The sequence below is a fragment of the Rhinolophus sinicus genome, chromosome 1 (genome assembly GCF_057876585.1).
Source record: "Rhinolophus sinicus isolate RSI-liver-muscle chromosome 1, RSI-T2T, whole genome shotgun sequence".
Lineage (NCBI taxonomy): Eukaryota > Metazoa > Chordata > Mammalia > Chiroptera > Rhinolophidae > Rhinolophus > Rhinolophus sinicus.
In genome coordinates, this window is record NC_142501.1 from 120,708,651 (window position 1) to 120,727,542 (window position 18,892).

Sequence of the window (18,892 nt, forward strand, 5' to 3'; positions counted from 1 at the left end):
AAGATGTCAGTACTACACAAAAAGATCTATGGCTACAATGCAACTGCAGTTAAAACTCTTAACAGTCTTTTTTGCAGAAATGGAAAACTGATCCTCAAATTTCTATGGAATTGCAAGGGCACAGAAGAACCAAAACAATCTCAGTTAAGGACAAAGTAGGAGAATTCACACTTCCTGATTTCAAAACTTACCACAAAGCTACAGCAAACTAAACAGTGAGGCATTAGCATATGAAGATAGATTGATAGATGGATGGATGGATGGATGGATGGATGGATGGATGGATGGATGGATGATTGATTGATAGATAGATAGATAGATAGATAGATAGATAGATAGATAGATAGATAGATCAATGGACTAGAATTGAGAATACAAATATAAACCCATACATATATGACTAGTTGATTTCTGAAAGGGTACAAAGTACATTCAATGGGGAGAAAACAGTTTCTTGAACAGATGGTGCTGGGACAACTGGATTTTCACATGTAAAAGAATGAAGTTGGACCCTACCACACAATATGCACAAAAATTAACTTGAAATGGATCAGAGACCTAAATATAAGAGCTAAAACCAAAACACTTAGAAGAAAACATAGAAGTAAATCTTCACAACCTGGGATTTGGCAATGCATTCTTAGATATGACACCAAAAGCACAAGAAACAAAAGAAAAAAATAGATAATTGGACTTCATCAAAAGCGTTCATGCATCAAAGGATGTTATCAAGAAAGTTAAAAGATAACCTACAAAATGGGAAAAAATGTTTGAAATTATATATAGCTAACAAGAGTTTAATATCCACAATGTACAAAAACTCGTACTACTTAATGAAAAAGAGACAAGAAACCCAATTAAAAAAATAAGCAAACTTGAATAGACATTTCTTCAAAGAAAATATACAAATGGCCAATAAGCACAGAAAAGATGCTCCACGTCGTTGCTTATTAGGTAAATGTGAATCAAAACTACAATTAAATACCACTTCACACCTATTAGGATGGCAATAATAAAAATAATAAGTATTTGTGAGGATGTGGAGAAATAGAAACCCTCATACATTATTTGTGGGAATGTAAAATGGTGAAGCTGGTATGGAAAACAGTCTAGTGTTTCCTCCAAAAGCTAAAATAGAATTACCACATGACCCAGTAATTCCACTCCTAGTTATATACCCAAAGGAATGTTCATAGCAGATTATTCACAGTAGCCAAAAGGTGGAAGCAATTCAAGTATCCATCATCAGATGAATGAATAAACAAAATATAGCATATTAATACAATGGAATATTATTCAGCCATAAAAATGTTATACATGCTACAGTATGAATGAACCTTGAAAACGTTATGTTAAGCTAAATAAGTCAGATACAAAAAAGATAAACATTGTATGACTCCACTCATATGAATTACCTAGAATAGGCAAATTTGTAGAGACAGAAAGTAAATTAGAGGTTACCAGCGGCTGGAGGAAAGGGAAAATGGTGAGTTATTGTTTAATGGCTACAGAGTTCCTATTTATAGGGAAGAAAATATTTTGCAAATACATACTTGTGATAGTTGCACAACACTGTGAATGTAATGAATACCACAAATTACACATTTAGAAATGGTTAAAATGGCAAATTTTGTCATATACATTTTAACACAGTTCTCAAAATTAATAATTAAATGAATAAAATTAATATTTAAATAATTGAATTAATACTTTAAATAGGTGGATTGTGTGCTGTGTGAATTATAATTCAATAAAGCTGTTAAAATGTACATCAACAGACATTAACCTCAAAATCATGTGCACTGTATTCAATACAGATGAGATTTTGTTTTACTTTTTTTGTTTTTCTTCCTTGCCGATTTACAGTAATTTCAGATATCTATTATAAACCCTTCCATGTTTTTAATTAACACTAATTTTTTGTTGTTGTTAGTAAGCCATGAAGTGAATTCCTTTAGAGGTGTACATATGCTCATGAAATTTAAATTGGAAATTCCCATAAGAATTACTCTAGTCCTACCTGACCTATCTCTCTATAACCCACTCAGAATGCCACTTTATACAGTGCCTGCACATATTGGATGTAGCAGAAGCTTGATAATAATTTAAGTGAATGCATGATACGCTATAGGTGGAAAACTTATGTGATAAACGCAGCTTTTTTCCCCTCTATTCCAAACGTCTAAGTCAATTCCTTGCTGTTCCTAGAGGTGCTTAGATTTTTTGAAACCCCAGCTCATCTGCCTATTCACAAATACAATAATTTAAACATAACAATAATTTAAGCATAATAATATTTTTTTAGCCTAATGCAGACTTCTCATTGCACAACACAGTATTAGAATTGGCAGAAAAACTTCATAATCAGTTACTTTGTTCTCTTCATATAAGGATACATCATTTTAAGTAACTTGTTCGTTTGAATAACAAACTTATAAAATTGATGAAGATGAAACATTATATCATGGAAGTTGAAATAGTAAATATATGGATTTGACACTAGAAACTTACTTAATGGAAGTATCTATGGGTGGTAAGTAATATTTTACCTCATAAACAGGAAAGACGTTGAGAATTAAGCCTAACAAGTCAAAGACTTCCAATATTGGGAGACTTACCTTTGATTGAGAATTAAGCCTAACAAGTCAAGGACTTCCAATATTGGGAGACTTACCTTTGATCTGGAAAACATAAAAATTTGAGATTACTAGTAAAGATAATTTGAAGTAGGAAGGATTTACCATTGCTCATCTTCTACTGTTCATACTGTGATCCTTTCTTTTTTATTACAACTCCACATCCTAACCCTTAAATATCACCCTTCCGTCTGTGTAGTCTCCCAGTACCCAAAGGCTGGCCACCTACTTTTTTTTTTTCATTTTCATGGAAAATTGTTTAAGACTTAATATCCCTCCCAAAGAAATGTACCTTCAATAGCTGGATTAACAGGGCTGGAAAATTGATTGTTTTCCCTGGTTTCTGCCTGCCAATCTTGGTCTAGGTCATCTGCAGTCCCAGCAGTCCAAAGCCAAAAGTAATGGCCTCATTCAAGATCTTCTGTGTTGCTTGTGTTTCACTTCTATCCAGTTGGCTGCCTAGCCTGTCGCTTTCATTGCTGCTTGCCTGCCCGGCATTTGGACCATTTAGTCCTATAGTTTGGGTTTCCTCCTGCTTCCTGATTTCAGCCAAGATTAATTTTTCTGAGGTGTCGGTCTCTGTAACTATCCCATCTTTGCCTAGCTCTGAATTTCCGTTTGGTTTTGATGCCCCCTACATCCATCTTCCAGCTCTCCTGTGCCAGACTTTGCTTTAACATTTGGACACATTTCAAAACTGCCCTTTACTCCCTACTCTGTCTCAATGTTGAAAGCAACTCTGCCTCGTTTTATGCCCTATTTACTGAGCTTACTACACTGAGAACTTAACATTGACTAGTCTTGGAGGAAGAAAAGGCAAGTAGTAAATGCCACTTATTCAATTTAATTGGAGCAACTCAATTAGTGGTTAAAGAATTAACAGGTACTTGTTTCATCATTTGCAAGTGAATCTATGATATTTTTTTTCCAAACAATAACCAAGAAAAATGGCTGCTATGACACTCTTCGTAGATAACCAAAATGTAGACTCAAAGAGGGTACAATTAAACAATTGAATATTTAAGCCAATTGCACAGAAACAGTGGAGGTCAGGAAGCTTAGAAGACACTGAATCCATGGGAAGAATGTATTGCCAGCCAAACGTAATTACTCAGATTATTCTGTTGGGCTCCCTAAGGATGTTGCTTTTCAGAAGAGGACCATGTGGTTGGCTTGGTAGATGAAATAAGAGGTCATACCTCTGAGAATTTATTTTCAAACAGCAAATCAATAAGAGCTTCCTCTTTATTACCTTTCCTTTTAGGATCTAAAGGTATATTTTCACGTTTATTGTCATTTTACTCTGATTAGGCAAAAGTAGTCATTGTATAGTTTTTCCTCCTAGTTGCCTTCCAGACACTGACAATCATCCTGGAATTTGTCTTCCAGTCTCCATTATGTGTATGTGTGTATGTATATGCGTATGTGTGCTTGCATGTGTTTGCATGTATGGGATCTTTTCTTATATCTTTAATAGGGTGTATTTAGTTATCTGCATACACACACACACACACACACACACACACACACACACGTGGCATTTTTGTCTTCAGCAGTAATGAGCAACTATTCCAGGGCTAGTTGTCTTCTGTCAATAAGCCTGTTAACTCTTAAGTAATTAAAATACAAAAAGAAAATGGTCATTTAGGAGCCCAGTTAATCAGAGTAAATTGCGCAGCTTTAGACCAATATGTGAGATTACCAAGGACATGTCTCTTTGTGATTCTTGAAAGAAAACATTAACATAAAGACCTCTTCAAAACACTCATATTTAAATTTGCTGTTTAAATATTAAAGACTATGATGCCATAGATTTTCTTTTTAATTAAAGTTTATTGGAGTGACAATGGTTAGTAAAGTTACATAGGTTTCAGGTGTACAATTCTGTAATACATCATCTATATATCACATTGTGTGTTCACCACCCAGAGTCAGTTCTCCTTCTATCACCATGTATTTGACCCCCTTCACCCTCATCTACTACCCTCCACCCCTTTACCCTTTGGTGACCACTAAACTATTGTGTCTATGAGTTTTTGTTTCTTCATTTGTTTGTCTTGTTCCTTTGTTGTTTGCAGTTTTATGTCCCACATATCAGTGAAATCACTTATGACAGGCACTGTCATGAAAAACAGCCCTCAGAAGGCGGGTTGGCATTTGTGAAGTCCAAGGGACTTCCAGGTGGCCTCTCAGCTTTATATTACATTGTTCTTTCTAATGTGTACACCTTATATTACTTGAATAATAATAGTTTAAGAAATCAATTTTAAGACCAACTTATGCCATGTTTTGTTTTGTTTTTATTTGCCTGGGTTTATTTGTATCTAAATATTCAGAGGTCAAACTACATTTGCTTTCAAACATGTGGTTGCATTGGTGCAAAAAAGTCTTTACTTATGGTAATATATACATAAAAATAAGTATGCTGTTTGGACAATGTGTCTCTAAGTTTTCTACCAAATTATAACCTGGAAATGTACTGTGGTACATTTCAGTACTTACTCTTTTCTTCTGTCTTGTGTGCCTTAAGGAAAACTAAAGGAGGTGTTAACTGTGCATTTGTTAATCCAGTTTATGGGAATTGGAGCAACTCAGAGAAAACAGAGGTAAGAGGTAATGGTGACCTGTATTGTTTCAGAGAGAGAGAGACGAGAGAGAGAGAGAGAGAGAGAGAGAGAGAGAGAGAGAGAGAGAGAGAGAGAGAGAGAGAGAGAGAGAGCTGTTTGAACATGTTTCCACTAAGAGGAATGTTTTAGTGGAGTTAGTCAATTTGAGAGTGGTAAGGAGTTTCAGTCTCTCTAAATGTGTTATGAGAATTTTCCATTCTAGGACAATTTCAATCTCCTTGAATCAGATCACTGTTAAATGGCTTTGTGGTCACTGTTCATACTCAAAGAGAGCTGACAAATCTGGAAACTATCCATTTAACCCATAGAGTATTAGTCAGCTATTCACAGTATACTCATTGACTGGTGTCATATTTTATTGTCAAAGACAAAAGGGAGATAGCATACTGTGTTCTCTCTAAATGTAGTTGAGGGCAGTGAGGGCCAGTACCGAATAACTTAGAAGACAAGAGGAGAAATTCAGGTGCATTACATCTGTCCTGGCGCTTTTTAGGGCTACTCCTTACCAGTGTAATAAGAGGCAGGCTAGAGAGAATGGCAAGTAAAATCTCTCTCATCCCTTTCTTAAGAAGGTAATATGAGCATTCATTTGGGTATAAAATAGGATTAGCCATAACACATCACTTCCTATCTATGAAAGCTTCCTTATAACTGATTTTAGAAATGTTACATGAAATTCATTCTCTTGTCAAAGTGAACATATAGAAAGCTAAAGTTTTCATTTTCCCCCATTTTTTTTTTTTTTTTTTTTTTAATGAAAACAGTTGTTCCTGTTATTGAAAAGGAGTAGCAAAAATGTCAGGTCAGACGGTTTCTAGTAGTTTTGAGCCTTGGGTGGTGAGGTTGAATTCTAACACAACCCTTAACCTTTTTTTTATTTCTGTGTTCTCTTCATAATGATGTCATACACACTTTTAGTACTGTTTTGGTAGGAATGAAAACCAGAAATAAGGTATTTCCCAGGGTACGGAGAGAATTAATTAGGATGATCCGTCATGTCAGTCGAGACATAGAGTAAAAACGAAATGTTACCCTACTTATTGTGTAATAAATAAATAAATAAATAAATAAATGTATATTTAAGAAGCCAAATGTATCTTCTTGACAAAGTAGGAAGGTATAATATCAAACTATTTTCATTTTTACCAAAGTAAAGAAATTTTAATCTTTTTTATCTTTAGCTTATGTTGACTGTTAGTATCCAAAATATACAAATGATGTAGGAATTAAAATGCAATATTTTAAATTTGGCATATTTTTATAATATTATATTATAATGTAATGTTATAATATTCCATAAACTTGTAGTAATTAAGAATGTTTTAGGGAGGACTTTCATTACTTTCTACTGAGAAGACAGCTTCTATGGTGAACAGGAAATGGTCCATATCAAAGACCCACCTTTCAAGGTGCTTTCTACTATGTATACATCTGGCAGTGCAATTGATGACTCTAGAAAACCTTTGAAGCAATTTCTTTTTATTTTCTATTCTAATAATTTTTTCCCCCTCTTTCACATTCCTTTTTCCTTCCATTAAGAATGACTGGAGAATAAATCCTGTCAGAATTCTTAAACTTTGCTGCTATTTTGATTTCTAAGAAGCAAATACCTTTGTGTTAATTAAACTAACTGTACCCTCTCTGACATTATAACAGAGAAAGGAAGTTCTCCAAAATACTCTTCTAAACACTCAGAGAAAATTCTATATCATATTCTGATCTAGGAATTAAGATCATTGTATAATGAACCACTAGGTAGCCATCAGCCAAATTCAGCAATTATCAACCCATGGTCATTTTTGTTTCACCTCCATTGCTACCCATTCCCTCCACCCACCAGAGAGGTGGTGGTATTTTTTTTAAAACAGATATTATTTTCTTTAGATCAGTTTTAGGTTCACAGCAAAATTGAGCAGAAGGTACAGAGATTTCTCATCTACTCCCTGTCCCCCTCTCATGCACCCCACTGTCAACACCCCCCCAGACTGGGACATTTATTACAATTGATGAACCTACATTGACATGTCATTATCACCCAGAGTCTATAGTTTCCATTAGGGTTCAGTCATGGTGTCAACCAGAGTGTTTAAGCAAATCCCTGATATCATTTAGCTTTGCCTGTAAAGACTTCAGTTAAGACATCAGACCGTTAAGGGATAAGGACTTTTTAAAAATACAGCCACAGTATCGCACCGAAACATTGAACAATGATTGCTTGATGCCATCAAATATTTGGTCTGTGTTCAACCTGCCCCAGTTGTCTCATAAATAAGTAAGGGGTTTCATATTTGTTGGTGTTGTTGCTGTATTTTTAAAATCAGGATTAATGCCAGATATATGCATCCAAGTTGCAATAAAATTAATTCATTTATAAGGTTTTAATTTTTTTTTAATTTGGGGTTTGTTTTTTTGAGTTATAGTTTACATGCAGTATTATTTTGTATTAGTTTCAAATGTACAGCATAGGGGTTAGATATTTATATAATTTATTCAGCGATTCCCCCCAATTAGTCTAGTGCCCACCTGGCACTATACTAGGTTCCATTTTTCTGTCTTTAATTTTTTCCTTGCAATTTATTTATTGAAGAAGTCCAGTTGTTTGTCCTATAGAATGTCCATGCTTTAGATTTTCTAATATACTCTGCACAATATAATTTTCCCGACTGAAAGCTCTTGGTAGTTTTTTTTATATGTATTTTTGGGTTTCCTTTGTTGAGCCTAACTAGAATCGATAGAGCAGGCTTTGAGAAACCAGCACCATAGAAAGAGGGCGTTGAGATCCTGACATGTGCATTCTTCCATCACACCAGAGGTGAGAATGAGGCCATAGCTCCTAGGCACAGAGGACCTTAGGCACACACAGAGACTAGGCCTGTGTCAGAGTTTTAGGCAGTGTAGACTGGAAGTGCAGGAGGAAAAGTTGGGGCTGCTCTAGTTATTACTCCAGTGGAAATTCATTAAAAAGTTTCTGCATTCTGCATGATCTGGAAAGAAGTCTTATTTTAATACCTAAAATCCTAACCTTTTCAATGTGTTTTTCTTTAGAATTTTATATACTCCTTCTCAAATCCATTATATGGCACACCACCAGGAAGCCTGCAGACCATATCTAATCATCTCAAATAGATAGAAGCTGAGGCAATAGAAGCTGAGGCATCTGATGGAAATGCCTGGAGAGAGGGTGACTTTACTCCTGCTGCTACAATACTCAAAGCAAATCTCCATCAAGATCAAGTATCATCTAGTACGTGTAGCTTATAGAAAATGCCACTGTGTGAAATCTGATAGAAACTCATCTGACACAATAGTAAAAATAGAAGGGATTCGGAATACTACGGTCATTATTACATTTAAGAATACATTTTCTTACTGAATATATTGAATGTCTTCGTGGAATCTGAATCAGAACCTTAATCATCATTGTATATTTGAATGTTTTAATAAAATGTTCTATTAAGTTTCTTGTTTCCCTTGGATTTTACCATGGTTATTTCTTAAAATAACAAATCGAATTGTTTCAGATCCTGAATAAGGAGTTTTAAAATGTGTATTTGTATGCCATAGAGCTTAAACACAAAGGTGAACTGTCTTAGTATACAAGCTAGCAGGAAGGGACAAAGCATAATAATCCCAATCAACATAACCATGAGTGAAATTTATATCTGAATTTTGGGAAAAAAAATGTGATAAATTATCATCCTTAACTTGCCTTCATTTGAATAATCATGTAACATATTGTAATATATAGCAAATCATTATGCTATATACTTGAATACAATGTTATACGTCAATTATATCCCAATACAGCTAGAAAAATATAATTCTTCACTAAAAAAGTAATTTGTATTAGTGAATGTTAAGAAATTTGAAAATCTGGATAAAATTAATGACTTTCTAGGGAAATGCCAATTACAAAAATTGATTCAAGATAAACATGGAGGAACTGAGAAATCAAAAAGTACAGATAACTTCAAAGGAAATTACTTCAAATCTTCTAGGAACAGATTTCTCTGCTATTTAAACTATTCTAAACCAGCGTTCCACTTTTCAGTTATAATACCTGCATTATATTGTTAACAAAACTGGAAGATGAAGACGGTGAAGAAAAATATAATTTGACTCATGTTTCTCATAAAAATTGATACAAAAATCCCAGATTAAATTTTACCAACTCCCAGGCAGAGCAAGTTCTCTCCAATGGAACCTGCATCTTAATCAAGCAAATACACAGGAGAACAAAGGTCGTTGGACTGAAACCAATATGAGCTGAGGCATGTGACAGAAATGTTTGGAAAGATGGTGACTTTACTCCTGCTGCTGCAATACTCAAAGCAAACCCTTCACACCTTCTGATAGTTCTGCATTTTCTCTAATTTTGTGAGTTCCCTGGTGTCTTTCCAATGTATCCCTTTGTCTTGTTTAAGTTGATCAGGGTCAATTTCTAACAACCAAGGAAAAGCAACTGAAGCATAAATCGGGGCTTCCCTTAGTCAGCTGGAGCTGCCATAACAAAAATACCATATGCTGGTGGTTTAAACAACAGAAATTTATTTCTTAACAGTTCTTGAGGGTAGGATGTCCAAGATCAAGACGCTGGCAATATGGGTTTCTTTCTGAGACCTCTTCTCTTGGCTTCTAGTCAGCTGCCATCTCACTGTGCGCTCACATAACCTGTTGCTTGTGTGAGAGGCAAGAGTGGGAGACGCAAGCTCTCTGGTGTCTCTCCTACTAATAAGGGCACTAATTCCATAATGTGGGCCCCACCCTTGTGACCTCATCTAAACCTATTTATTTTCTAAACTTCCCATCTCCAAACACCATCACATTATGGTTAGGGCTTCAACATGTGGCTTTTTGGAGACTAAAAATTTAGTCATAACAGCACTGTTATAATGGACCTGCAAGGGTTTTTTGTGCCATGATTAGTTCTTAGATAATAGGTATGGGATATACATATATTAATAATTGGCTAAGAATATAATAGAAAAAGAATATAAACTTCAAATTCCGATTTGGACAATGACCTGTGATTGTAGACCAAAATGGGTTTGGACATTTGTCCATTCAGGTTTCCAATAATTTCTCCACTCTTCCTTATAGATACATTTTTGCATATTTTCCACTATTGTTGATTAATAATGCCAATTAAAAGTTAAGTTTCTTTAAAAATCATTGAAGCAATATGAAAATATTATTCTTATAGGTTTTCAGAAGACATTCTGTGATATAAGAACAGGATGTATATGGATAAAAGCAATGTACTTTGGAAACTATTTTTAAAATAAAAACTCAGAAGGTTAATTAACACTGAGTTAGTGAAGTTATTAAAACTGTTTTTAAAATAAAGCATGAAGAATCACAATAAATGTTTATTTCCCAAATTTTCATAGATTTGATTTAGTACAGCACGATTCTATTTAACTTTGCCAAATTGTTTGTTCCCAATGAACACAATTTCACTTAATTTTGACTTTCCTAATAAGCATTCTGGGATGAAGATTTAGAGATATATTATTCTTCAGAAATCAATTTGCAGGGCTTTACTTTCACTTCAGAAGCAAATGTGTAAAGTATTGAACAAAATTTAAGAAATAAAGGTCTCGATATTATTCATTATTAAGCTGCACATGGCAACAATTTTCAAGAAATGGAGGGTATTCAATGCCACATTAAAGCAAACTTTTGATAGAACTCAACATTATAATCACATTAATATCAAGAATGAGAATAATTTATGTCAGTGTGCCTACAAATTAGTAATGATTTTCCAGGTGTAGTGAGCAGGAAATGTATCCATTTAAATGACAGTAATTCTGTCCAGGTATGTAAGTAGCACACTGAAGCCCACGTATAATTCTATCGTGTGTTTATACACAGGTGTCACATTATATGGAGAGAGAGGAAAAGTCCTTATGTCCAATGTGCAATTCAATAGAGAGTTTTGTAGTGATGGTGCAAACAAACTATTAATACAAGTTTAGGGCTCCCACAAACAATATAGGTGTAGATGTAGGTATAGATGTAGGTGTAAAAATAGATATAGATACAGATATAGATGATACAGATATAGAGATGGAAATGATAGATGATAAATGATACAGATAGAGATAGAGATAAATAGACGCAGTTGTGTATGTATGTGTATGTATAGATGTGTGTGTAGGTTGGTAAGTAGGTATGTAGATAACATAGATAGATAGATGATAGATAGATAGATCTAGAGTGAGAGAGATCAGATCAATTTGGTTTGTGTCAAATCTTGAGATTGAGGCCTAAATCCCTTCTTTTGATCCACTCTCTTCAGTCTATCCAAATCAAATTAAGACAGCTTTACCATGGCCATCATAGAGAGAAGTCACCTCTCTATATCTGTCCAGCTGAGCCAAGACAGGAAGTACTCCTAGAGGTAAAATACTGAGGTCACATCCTCTATGTCTGCACAGTTCTTGGGGTTAAGGAGCTCTACAGCTCAAGAGGGACACATGTGACAGTCTATAGACAGAACTTTCTCCTAGTGGTAAAAAATGTTAAGGAAGTTAAGGAGAAGCTTAAGAGCAACACTCACAAGATTTTTTTTTCATTTTTTTTAACCTAAAATCAGTTGTTTTGCATTCTTAATAATGTGCTTATTAGAAAATGTATGTTGTTGTTGTTTGTAGTGCCTATAAAGCTATAAAAATCCCCCTAGTTTTTGTTAAATTAGTACATATTCCTACAAAATGAATTCCGTGGAAAAATTTTTTATTAGAGAAAGACATTGGACATTCACTTTTCGAAGGACATTTGATGAAGTACACCATAATCAGAGATACTGTAAAGTTAAATAGAATAAGATAGTTAACATTTTCATTTAAAATTGTAAATGTTAGCACTAGAAACGGTGCCAAATAGCCAGTGCCCTAAGTATGGAGTTTACAAAACAAATTATGTATGTGCCAAAGTAGGATTTTCATGACCTAGAGATTTCTAAAAACACATTTCAAGATTTTCAAGAGCATTGGACATTCTTCTCTTAATGGATATCTATTTGACAGATACCCACCCATTTGAAGTTCCCTGAAACCTGTGTCTTTTCTCCACACTTAAGGGGCTTGCCAGATATAAATATGAAAATAAACAATTTCTAATTCTAAGGACTGCCAGTTCAGTACTTGGTGTTACATATTTCAAAGCTTAATCATTTAGTTTTGCCACAGTCATTAGAACCAATTCTTTGAAATGGAATTACTCATTTGATATAATGAGTAATTAACTGCAATGAGTAATTAACTGCCTTACATTAACTGCAGAACCACCTACCACACTGAAAATACATGTCCAAAAGAGAGAGGGTCGCTTTCCCAGGGCAGCCTGCCTCAGGATGATTATTTCTAGCTGATGTTACAGAAAAAGCTACGACAATAGGCACATATCAATTCTGCACAATTCAGCTCGTCCTTCTATGATGGATGCATAATAGATACTATTGTAGCTGTTCCAAACATTCTTGTTCCTCTTCGTCACTCTGTATCGTACCATGACTGGAAAGACAATGAGCACGTTGCTGCTTTTGAAAAGCTTTGATCTACTGCAGCATCTAGAGGCAGAACTGAAGAGAAAGAAAGGGGGATGGAAACAGATTTCAGAAAACCAGCCCAGTCGCTGCTCATTCCCATGCAGAGGATAAAACCAAAGATTAGAATGAATGTAGTTCAATTAATGCAAGAAAAATGGCCAGTGTTTGCTGTGTTTCTAGCAATCATATTACAGCAATAAACTATAATTTGGAAATTGAAAAAACAGAAATATTAGGATTAAAGCTCAACTTGTTTTATGTTATATTGGAACTGAATGTGTTTTATGGCCTTTGAGAAGACAAATATTCAATTTTCCCTGCGTCTTTTGGATCCAAAATATCGGTGTAAATAAAAATGAAGTAAAAAGTATGAGGAACAAATAAACGGTGTTCTTTCTTACCATTAAAGGCTCTACCTTTAAAATTCCTTTTATTGTCTGGGGCTCTTTATACTGTCTGTAGATTTTCGATGGTATATTTAAAACATGATGACCTGGAATAAACTTCATAATGAAGTTTATTATTTTTCTTACCATAGTAAGGAATTGAAAGTAGAAGACCTCATGTTATGGCTTGCTGTTTAGAACAAAATGTTTTTAAACTTCCACTCCCATGTTTGATAGTGCTGACAGTATCTACAGTAAAACTAAATAATGTCCACATTGTCCTGGAGATTCTTTACTATATTAATCCTAGTTATTTTAATGTATATTTGAATTTGTAGAGGGACTACAGCATGAAAAAGATAAAGCTCACTGATTTTAGGATTAAAGACTTACATTAAAATATTTGTGTTTTCAATTTATAACAAATATTGTATAAGAAAAGAAATTATTATCTTTGTTCCTCTTTATGAATTTTGGTGTTTTTTGTTTTTTTTGGATTTTCTGGTTGCTTTCCAGACTTTTCTTTTTATCACTGAGTTTTAGCTGTTTGACTAAGGTGGGTGTAGAAGTGATCGGGGGATTTATCCTGCTTGAGATTCTTTGGGATTCATGAATCTGTGGTTTTTTTCTTCATAAATTTCACAAATTCTCGGCCATTATCTCTTCATATTCTTATTCTGTCTCATTCTTCTCTCGAGACTCAAATTTCATGTGTGTTAGACCATTTGATATATAAGTACCGAAGCTCTTGGGTGCTCTCTTTTGGGTTATTTTTTTCCCACTCTTTTTTTTTTTTTGGATAATTTCCATTTATTTACATGCAAATTTAATTATTTTTTTCCTCAACTGTGCTTTGATCTGCTAACGAGTCCATTGGAGGAGTACTCAATCTCTGATACTGTATATTTTATTTTTAGTGTTCTTATTTGACACTTAAAAAATAGTTTTTTCCTGTTGCAGAAATCCTGTATCTGCTCATACACGTTGCCACTTTCCCCCCCAAGATCTTTATTAATTATAGTTATTTTAATTTATCAGATCATTTCAATACCAGGGTCATTTTGAAACTGAATATTTTGATTAATTTATCTCTTGATTGTGGATTTTTTTTTCTTGTTCTGTCAGGTTTATTTTATTGAATGCTGGATACCATATGTTGAACAGTAGAGACTGAGATAAATAGCATTTATACATGAAAATGAACCTACATCTTCTTTTATCATGCTCCTAGCATTGGGGATTGTTATTCTAGTCAGGAGTTTGGCTTGTTTGGGGTTTCGTTGCTTCTCTCATAACCCTCTGTTCACTACAAACTTTGAATACTTATAACAGCTGGTTCTGGTTACCTTGTGCTTAGAATGGGGCCTGAGGTACCACAGATTTTTATTTCTCAGTATTCCTGCTCCACCCTCATGTTCAGCAATATCTGCATGATTTGCAAATATTTTCTGCTGTTCTGGTGGTTGTCTTTTCACTTTCTAGATGGCGTCCTTAACAGCACAAACGTTTTTAATTTTGAGGATTTCAATTTATTTTTTCTTTCATTGCTCTGGCATTTGGTGTCCTCTCTAAGAATCCATTGTCAAATCCAAGGTCTTGAAGATTTACTTCTACATTTTCCTCTAAGAGTTTTATAAGTTTAGCTCTTACGTTTAGGCTTTTTTCCATTTTCCGTAAATTATCGTATATGGTGTGAGAAGAGGACCAAATTCATTCTTTTGCATGTGGTTGTCGCAGGCATTTTTGTTGAAAAGATGATTGTTATCCTATTGAATGGTTTTGACACCTTTGTTGAAAATCAGTTGACCACATCCATGCAGATCTATATCTGGACTCTGAATTCTGTTCTATTGATCTACACGGCTATCCTTGTGTCAGTACCATACTTTCTTGGTTACTCAAGCTTTGTAATAACTTTTCAAATAGGGAAGTGTGTCTTTTAACTTTTTATTTTTTTCAGAATTGTTTTGGCTATTCTTAGTGCCTGGAAATTCCATATAAATTTTAGAATCAGGTAGTGAATTTCTATAAAGACATTTGCTGGGATTTTGATGGGCATTGTGTTATATCTGTATATTAGTTTGTAAGATATTGCCTTAATAAAAATATTAAATAGTTTAATCTCTGAACACGGAATTTCTCTAATTATTACATCTTCTTTAATTTATTTAACCATCACTTTGTAGGCAATTGTTTTCTCTGATGTTTATCCAAGTGTATGGGTCATCCTTTCCTGTTACTTTGCGTATCTCATAAATTGCTCTTTGTTGGAAACAGAACAGTTTATCTAACTAATATATTGCAGCAACTCTTGAGTACTAGCCCCCACCCTGGGGCTTACTATTATTATTATTTGTTTCTTTGTTTATCTAGTGACTGGGTAATTTTAGTGAGGCAGCCCCTGGTATTCTTCCTTAGGATGGTACAGCTTTGGGTATGTCCATAGTCACCCTGTGATGACAAACATTTTTGGTGGGTCTCTTTTCACTGCTCTCTTCTTGACCCAGCTTTTAGGCTCTACCAGTTACCAGCTGATGGCTGTTTTTAATAATGCCCTGGGGCATACATTGTTCTAAAAGCTAATCCTATCAAATGTGGTTCCTTTGAAGGAATAGTTTCTCAGATAAGTGTCTTGAGTTTTGTGTTGAGGTCAAGATTCCCCCCAGCTGTATTCCTCCCTAGTTGTCTCCTAGGGACCTACAGCTTATCCTGTAGCTTGAATCTCCTCCCACTTGCCTTCACCACAACCTCCATTATTCCTGAAAGTGCCTTAGGCTGGGATTGCTTCACTCTATTGTAAATGAGGTCAGTTCCTTGGGACAAAATTTGTAGTTCTATTTTTGTTTCTGTTTTGTGCCTGTTTCTCCTCCCAGGCAAAATCTCTGAGCCAATGTTTTGGAATTAAAGGTGGGGACAGCAGCAATCTTTTTTGAGTGGAACCTGGTCATAGAACCCAGTGTTTGTCCTCCTGGCTTGCCTCTCCTAGTATGAAACCACCACCTCACCAACTGGGGCAAAAGTGATTAAGGTGCCAGTAGGTCAGCTTCGCTGCACCCGAGGTACATTTCCATAAGTGGAAGCTGGACAGAAGAAAGGAGCCCCAGTCTCTCAACTGCTCTCACCCAGGACTTATCATCAGTGATAGGTAGCTGGGGCAGGAGTGGGACATGCTGATGCCCTGTTCCTCCTGGGAAGAAAGCCCATCCTCTGGGACCTGAGAGACGAGACACCCCTATGTTCTTGGAGGCAATAGTGTGGAATAGTCTCTGACTCACTGAGCTGGGAGAGGATAGGAAGGGAGCAGTCTTGGTTCAAATACTGTAGACTCTCCTTTATTACTGAACTTTCAGATGTTGCTGAATAGTTGTTGTTTTATTTGTTTGTTTGTTTGTTTGTTTTCCCCACTGCCCTTGGGACCTTTTTCAGAAGTTTTAACTGTTTTGTTTTGTCTTGTAATAGTTTTCACCAGTTTCACTGGGGGACAGGGCAGCATAGTTACTCATGCTGTCATTTGGAAGTCTATCACCTGATTTCCTCTTACTGAGGTGGCTACCTCTTTTACCTTCATTCTCTCAAGTTGGAACAGTTGTTGTGTCCTTTTTGTCCTTTGACAGACAACTAAAGAATTTAATCAACTTGCTTTACGTTGCAGCCTCAACTCTCTAATAGGCTCAAAAAAAAAAATCATGATTTTGTAGGTTGTCTGGCTTTTTTCCATTGTTAGGTCAGGGGCCACATTTTCTTGATTTTCTACATCCTAAGCTGTAATTTGTGTGTTTTTCATACTAAGTATTAACTAACTCTCCATCTACATTTAGGTGGTAAAACTCCCTACCATATGTGTAGTTTAGGAGACAGACTGGGAGAAAAGAAAATAACATAATTGTCCTGAGTTTCCTATATCTAAACAATATTATTGAGTATAAATATACACAGTCTTTTAAAAATAAACTATTTTAGCTTTTGATCGTCCTCTGAATTTCCATTGTAGACTATTAATTCAATCATTTATTTAGCAAAATTTATTACAAATTCCTATATATGATGCTCTGTACTGTAATTAACAGGGAGTAGGGCAATAAATCTTAAATCTTATCTTCTAGAAGATATTAGTCCACTAGGAGGAACACATGTAGTCAGAGAACTAAAGCAAGACTTAACAAAAGAGATAATGTTAGCTAAGTCTGAAGAATGAATGAGAGATTAAGGCAAGAAATATTGGGAAAGTCCAAAGAGGAAAAAGCCAGAACAAAAGCACAGAAGTACAGAAACACTAGATAATTTCTAGAAGAGTTTAATTAATGAGTGTGAGGCATGACATACAAGATATGGAGGCAGGAAATAAGACCAGAAATGTGAAGTCAAGGCAAATTAATAAAGGACATTGTGTCTTGATAAGAAGTTTGGATTCTAGCCCATATTAGCCAGAAAATCCATGGTGGTTATTTTAGCAAGGAAGTGGCATGACTTCGCATTTTTTTATTATTATTTTTGGAAAACAGCTCTGTTTTCAACATGATAGATGGTTTTGGATAGGGAATAAATGATGGCAGTGAGACCAATGTAAAGGATATCATATGGACCAAAAGTTAATTGACCAAAAAACATGGCTGTGTAAATACAAAGATTTTGAGATCTACTCTTGTTGTATAATAGGCAATTTTTTGACTACTACTCCATAGTGGTTTAGGGAAAAGGAGGAATCTAAAACAACACTAGGTTTCTGGCTTAAAAAACTAAGTAGATATTGATATGATTTACTAAATTGGGGACACAAGACAGAGAAAATGATCTGAGAAGGAAAACAATGAGTTTAGATTTTGAATTTAAATAACCTAGATATTTCAGGGAAGATTCTAATAAACAATAGGTAATATGGGTCTGCAACTCCAGACCATGTGAAGGTAAAAAATGAAAATTTACCTCCTGATTTTCTTGAACAAGTTATTTTAATTTATTTTTAAAATGCAGATATTACTATTAGCTACATCACAGAGTTTTTTGTGGGTAAATGAATGGGATGTACACAGTGTCTCAATAAATGTCAGCTCTGTTGCTATTTATTTTTGAAGTTATTTGTATTAATAGAAATGAATTAAATCAACCAGAGAGACATATAATGTATTTGAAGTTAAGTCCAAAGACATGCTTCAAGGTACATATTTTGCAGGTTGACAAAGTACTTCAACATTAGGTCAAGTTTGATACTTTGGGTAGCAGAGCAGGAGAAAACCTAGAGTTTCAGATTTGTGCAATTTTGCACTTTTTAAAGTGCCCACCGGGGTATCGCTTTATCAAATTCATAACGTCATCCTTTGAAGCAGCTAGTATCATCCCAGTTTTATAAGGCTTATGACTTGCATAACAATGGTTATTCACAAAGTAGAATTATGGAACTGATGTTGCAAGTGTGGCTTCTGACCTTTAGTGTACAGCTCTGCCGTATCAAATCTGCCACTCAGTGAGATCAACATTCACCCTCTTGATGTGGAATTTACCATTGACCTCCATAAAATAGCTCTATGAAATACTGCATCTGGAAGGCATCTCTGATGCACAATCTTTTTCACCTTGAAAGCACTTCAATATTTTATCACCCCCATTAAATAAACAAAACAAAACAAAACAAACAAACAAAAAAAAACAACCCACATCTCCAAAAGAAAGACAAAGTTTCAAAGCCTACAA

At 34.8% G+C, this 18,892-nt stretch overlaps 1 protein-coding gene across 1 annotated transcript in view; it reads left to right on the forward strand.

The window, feature by feature from the left end:
- The window catches only part of MALRD1 (MAM and LDL receptor class A domain containing 1), a 544,472-nt gene extending 534,486 nt beyond the window's left edge, over nucleotides 1-9,986 (forward strand). The window contains exons 39-40 of the mRNA XM_074324842.2: nucleotides 5,167-5,242; nucleotides 8,309-9,986. Of these exons, the coding sequence (XP_074180943.2) occupies nucleotides 5,167-5,242; nucleotides 8,309-8,389 (157 nt within the window). The 3' untranslated portion in view covers nucleotides 8,390-9,986. The remainder of the gene's footprint in view (nucleotides 1-5,166; nucleotides 5,243-8,308) is intronic.
- The last annotated feature ends 8,906 nt before the right edge of the window (nucleotides 9,987-18,892 follow it).